The sequence below is a fragment of the Colobus angolensis genome, unplaced genomic scaffold, assembly GCF_000951035.1.
Source record: "Colobus angolensis palliatus isolate OR3802 unplaced genomic scaffold, Cang.pa_1.0 Scaffold46, whole genome shotgun sequence".
In the NCBI taxonomy this organism is placed as follows: domain Eukaryota; kingdom Metazoa; phylum Chordata; class Mammalia; order Primates; family Cercopithecidae; genus Colobus; species Colobus angolensis.
Genome location: NW_012118043.1, coordinates 3914170 through 3920169, shown reverse-complemented (window position 1 = coordinate 3920169; position 6000 = coordinate 3914170). Strand labels below are relative to the sequence as shown.

The 6000-nt window shown below is 41.3% G+C and overlaps 1 protein-coding gene across 1 annotated transcript in view; it reads right to left on the bottom strand.

Moving 5' to 3' along the window:
- Window positions 1-388: 388 nt before the first annotated feature.
- PCOLCE2 (procollagen C-endopeptidase enhancer 2) overlaps window positions 389-6000 on the bottom strand; it is a 72860-nt gene continuing 67248 nt past the window's right edge. Inside the window, exons 8-9 of the mRNA XM_011958077.1 lie at window positions 3549-3716; window positions 389-991 (exon numbers count right to left, since the gene is read on the bottom strand). Coding sequence (XP_011813467.1) covers window positions 861-991; window positions 3549-3716 — 299 coding nt within the window. The 3' untranslated portion in view covers window positions 389-860. The remainder of the gene's footprint in view (window positions 992-3548; window positions 3717-6000) is intronic.

Here is a 6000-nt window from a genome sequence, read left to right as displayed (position 1 = left end):
GGGGGTAGGGAAGGCTATTCTGGTGACAGGGCAAAGGGTTTGGAATTAGGACTCTTTAGTTTGATCGTTTTGTCTCTTAGGAGACATGTGCTCTGGCAACTCACTAAACATACCTGAGCTTCCGTTTCAATTACACAATGAAAGAGTGTGAACTAGATCCCTGAGAGATATTATTCTAGCACTAACATTCTCTGTTTCTACAGATAGAAGAATGATAGTCTACTGACATTACTGAATCCATTTAGTCCCTGAAATTCTTGGAATGCTCTTTTAGCAAAGCGTAAATTGATACAAAGGGAATCTTATGCATAAATAACACTATTCTTATTGCTAAAAGGGAATGTTCTTTCTACAATGTCCCACTATCTATAAAAAGAAGTTTAGTGGCTGTTCTGTAATCCTTTAAAAATATTTTATTAAGCATTGATTTAGAAAACGCAAGACAAGATTGTAACACTTCAGGGCAAAGGCTTGAAGGTGAAACAAATATCACTATAAATATTGCACTTCTAAAATCTCTTTTTGACATCTTCACACAACTCAATTCTAAAATATCCTTTTACAGAGATGTATAATAAACTGCTTCCAAGCCGTCAACGCTTGACACTTTTGGCTTCTTATCACCACACTAAGTCAGCAGGTTTCCCATCAGATAGCTGCTCCTCTGACAGCAGGCAAAGAACTTCCCTCAGCTATCTCGGAGGCCTCATACCTCCATCATGTGAAGAGTCAATCAGTCCCATCTTTCGGAATGCTCTTTCAGAATATGTAATTTTATAAGTATTTTTTTTTTCTACTGAGATAAAAAAGATCTTTCAAAGGCAATGGCAGAATACAGCTCAAACGGACACAGTTCACTGTTAACACTGCTTGTCTTTTAAGGCATTCAGAAGCTTCTGATTCTTGGTCTTGAACATCATGATAAAGCTGTTTGGCATGATTTTGCCTCGCCCATCTTCACCTACTTGGCCCATGATAATGTAATTTAGACCTAAAGAAAGAGAATACAGAAATTAATCTTTTTCTCTATGTATGATGTATGAAACAACTTAGACTGTAAGTTACCTCTAGATAAATGTTCTCTTCTGCGAATGATAAGATTATACATGTATTCCATCTAGGATAAAATCTGAGTCTTCTTGTTTTTGCTTTTTAGAGATGGGGGTCTTGCCATATTCCCTAGGCTGGTCTTCAACTACTGAGCTTAAGCAATTCTCCTGCCTCAGACTCCAAAGTAGTTGGGACTACAGGCACACGCCACTGCGCCTGGATGATAAAATCTGGTTTAAGACTCTCATCAGCAAAAAGCCAAATTCAACTAGTAAGGTATTTCGGCTACGCTCACACCAGGAAACTGGACTGAGTGGTTAGATCCAGCCATGTCCCGCTCTTCAGTGCTGTTGGTCTGTTGTGGTTCCAAGTGCCTGATAGGAAGATTGTACCGCATTAACGTGAAAGACTCTCCTTCCTTGAGGGGCCTCCAGGGCTCCATGATGGGCCATCCTCAGGTGGCTTCTCAATCCCATCATGTGTCTGGATTTTCTTGGCATTTGGCAACCAAAGATCCACTCTCTTATGTTGCTGTTGTCTTGAACTTTAATCAGCCTCTCAAACATGTATGCTATGTAAGCTTCTTGAGGGCACAGATGGATCATATACTACTTGCATTTGTACAGTTTCTTGCAAAACATCAATGTCAAGAGTACTTATATTGGTTATACTATGCTTTTATATATTGGTGTGACTGGCTAAGTTAGGCCTAGACTGGGGCCTGAAGTGTTGGGTAACTCTGAATATTTATATTACCTCAGAAATAAATCAGAAAAAAAGGTATGTGTTAACTCCTCCTTTAATTTCCCTTTCCCCTGGTGTGTCATAGAGAAAATGTGTCCTTTTTCTCTTGTATTTTCCTGTGTGGGTTGACCATGTCATCACAGTGGTCTGTGAGAGTCTGGGCAAGCAATGCTGCCTCAAGGCTGAAGTGCTAGCAGCATTATGAGACCTTATAGAATCTTGAGGTGCAATATCTGCTATTCCGGCAGTTCTGGAAAGAAATGTTTCTCTTTTACAGAGCTTTTGTGATTCTCTCTGGAGAGTCAACATGAGGCTACTAGCCTCCTGACTTTTCTGAACAATCTGAATTCACAGTAAAGGTTGCTTTATTTTTAAATTTTTTCTTTTTTTAGACAGTCTTGCTCTGTCACCCAGGCTGGAGTGCAGTGGTGTGATCATGACTCACTGCAGCCTCGACCTACTAGGTTCAAGGCGGATTCCTCCTGCCTCAGCCTCACGAGTAGCTGGGACCACAGGTGCACACCACCACATCCGGATACATTTTTTGATTTTCAGTAGAGAGGAGGTGTCACTATGTTGCCCAGGCTGGTCTCTAACTCTTGGGCTGAACTAATCCTCCCATCTCAGCCTCCTAAATTGCTGGGACGGTAAAGCTTTCTTGAAGTGGATATTCTGTCTCTGTCTCTCTGTCTCTCTCTCTCTCTCATTGTGAGTGTGTATGTGTGTGGTTTGGTTTGGTTTCTTGTCGGAGATGTTCGTAACAAGACTGAGGAAAGGAATGAGCTGAGGTTGAACTGAGAAATCATGGTATATCATGTGGTGGAATACCAGGCATGATACCATTCCAAAGAAAGAAATCTGTCTCTATGTGCTGTTATGGAAAGATGTCTAGAGCTTATGTAGGGGAAAAATTGCAGAACTTGTGTGTAGTATGATTCCATAAGTGTATATGCCTATGCTTTATACGGATAGAAACTTTCTGGAAGGAACTTAAATTTTTTTTTTTTTTTGAAATAGGGTCTCACTACATCACCCAGTCTGGTCTCGAACTTCTGGGCTCAAGAATCCTCCCACCTTGGCCTCCCAAAATGCTGGGATTACAGGCATGAGCTACCATGTCTGGCTGGAAGGAACTTTTCAGAGTACTTCTAGGGAAAGGAAAAGGGTTTCACTTTTAATACTCTTACCTACTTATTTCAACTTTTTAAAAACCATGAAACATATGTTACTTTTATAAGTTGTTAAATATATATTCCTAAAAAGTCATGTGCCTCTAGCTCTAGAGTAACTGTTTTTCGTAATTTCTTTCAATAAACTCATTCCCATCCATGGACTTAATATCCTATCTCTGCAAATGATTCCCAGATCTTTCAGTCTAGCCCAGATATACCTCCCTCTTCTGAACGTCGGGTCTGCATTTCCTGTTGGCTGCTGGATATTTTCTTTAAACCTAGATAGTACTGGCACCTTAAGTGCAATAATCTAAAATCTCTCCACCCTGCACTGCTCTGTGTGTCTGTTGCTTATTGACTCAACTTCAAACACTTCTTTCACTTGTTCATCATGTCCACTACCCCTTCTTCTGCCACAAGTTACAAGGACTTGGATGAGACCCCAATCCTTCCTGACTCCAAAGGCCTTCCTGCTCTGAAAGAAGTGGGCAACATATTAGCCCTGATTTTACTTCCCTAGACCAACCATAGCATGGAAAATCCATGGCTTGCTCAGAGAGACCCAGTTTTCTCCCTACTCACCTCTTCTGAGGAGAGGGCACTGCTTGCAGACCACAGTGAGCCTGGCACTCATGTTCTTGCCCGCCTGCTGAATCGCCAAATTTCCCTCTTTGTAGATGTTGATGATCGAGACTGTGGCGTGCAAACTCCCACCACGAGTGACGGTTGTGATGACAGTGCCGGCTAACACTGCAGAAGAAAACATTTTGAAATGATGTGACAGTGAAGACAAATGCAAGCAGAACTGAAAAACAAGTTTACATTCTTCTAAGTTTCAGATACGAAATATTTTAATGTTAAAGAAAAGGCCCTCATAGAGGTTTCACATTTGCTTTTGTACATTTGTCACCAAAATGCAGGTTGGAGCTGTCACGTTACCCTGGTTGTTGGGGACTGATAACTAGAAGAGAAGCCTAAATACTTGCCACACTGCGGTCGATTGCCAAGGCTGAAACTCTTTAAAATGTTTTATCCAACATGTGGTTGATTGTCAGATAGGGGATAGTCTGGCTTATGAGGCTCTACCTGTGAATACTCAAAAAGACCTTGTATCTGTAGAGCCAACACCATGCTAAGAGATTGCGCAATGGGGGTTTGGGCCACTAAGATGTGAGTCTTTGAGTCGGTGTGGGTGTGTAGCCACCTTTCTGTGTTCTCCTCACCCTTCTCTGTAGCTGTCCTTTCTTCCCGAACTTTTGTTCATTCCCTGGGTCCTCACCTCTGTCTAATTATCAGTAAAGCTCTGTCTTCTGTGCTCTATTCTCTTTCTTATCCACTCTTGTTTATTTCATTTAACAAGCTGAAGTATAGAACTGAGGTATTAACTTAAACATTTTTTTTCTTAAAAAAACTCTAGTGAAATTCAGTTGATTTTCATTACGTAATCCCATTTTTTCCATCAGACACTCTGAGAAAAGTCTCTCTTTAGTGCCACAGAAGGAAAGATGTTGTCTTTCTCATGCAGGTGCTTCCGGCATTCTGGGGGCTTGAGTGAGGACAGTTCCTCGTGGTGCAGGACTTGCACTGAATATGGTTTTGTTTGTTTGTTTGTTTGTTTGTTCGTTCTGAGATGGAGTTTCACTCTTATTGACCAGGCTGGAGTGCAATGGTGTGATCTCAGCTCACCACAACCTCCGCCTCCCAGGTTCAATCAATTCTCCTGCCTCAGCCTCCCAAGTAGCTGGGATTACAGGCATGTGCCACCATACCCAGCTAATTTTGCATTTTTAGTAGAGACAGGGTTTCTCCATGCTGGTCAGGCTGGTCTCGAACTCCCGACCTCAGGTGATCCGCCTGCCTCAGCCTCCCAAAGTGCAGGGATTACAGGTGTGAGCCACCTCACCTGGACCGAATACATTTTTTACCAGCCTTGTCCTTCCTAGAAAAATCAGTAGCAGTTCCTAGTTATTGTGACAACCAGAAAAATGCAGTAATCTAACATGGAACCATTACCAGCCCTGGTTGAGAACCAGTGGCTAGTGATAGATTTGGTCATTTTGCCATGTAAGTGGTCACATTAATGGAATAAATCAAGTTTTGGACTGGGTTAATCTGACTCCTTCAGAATAAAGTGAACACTCACTGCTCAGGCAGTGTGCAGTGTTCGTAAAATCAGAATTCCTGTGATGCTTTACTTCGATCCTGTGTGATGAGTGTTCACTGCAAAATTCAGTGTATAGTCAGGTGGAATCAGTGGCTCCCAAGACACAGGGAGGGAGACTTCCTGAAGCACCTCCTACAGAAGAGTAAACCGGACGTGGTAGCAGTTACACGTGGTGTTGCTTTCACTTTTATGCCAGTTATCTGAATTTCAGCATGTGAACTCTAGTAAGGTTTAGGGCCCCAGAGTCTTCAGTGTCTTCCCACCTTCACTATGATACAGCTCGTCTGGACTACAGAAGTCACTTCAAGGCACAGAAAAAGCAAGCAAAGCCTCTCTGGGGAAGTCTGGTTTGGGGAAACCTATTTAGGCCATAGCAACTTGGTCTTCCTGATCAGATTTGTCTTAAATGTTCCTTTTAAGCCACTTAAAAAATAACTGAGATAATTAAATTTTGTATCTTTCGCTCTTAAGTAGCTTTCATAGATGGTACAATTTTTCCGTTGGAAAAAACTCTGAAAATTCTAAATCATTAAAGAATACCTCCTCAGGTTCCAGTTTGTAAGAGTTTCCAAATGGACTCCAGATTTCCAACTTTTGCTTCAGTACTTTGGAAAGGCAGTACAGGGGAAATACTTGAATTTCTTCTGAGAGAGGCCAGCTTCTGAATATAAGTTTGGGTATGTTTTTAATTTACTTAAGTTGAAGTACAGATGTGTGAAAAAATACTCTGCATATGAAAAATATGTGAGGAAAAAAGTATATAGGTTTTTTGCAGGAATAGTCAGCCAGAATACACAGTGTGGCAGTACCATGTAACAAGACCCAAATTATTAAACTTACAGGACAAAAATTATATTTTCTAAATCCATA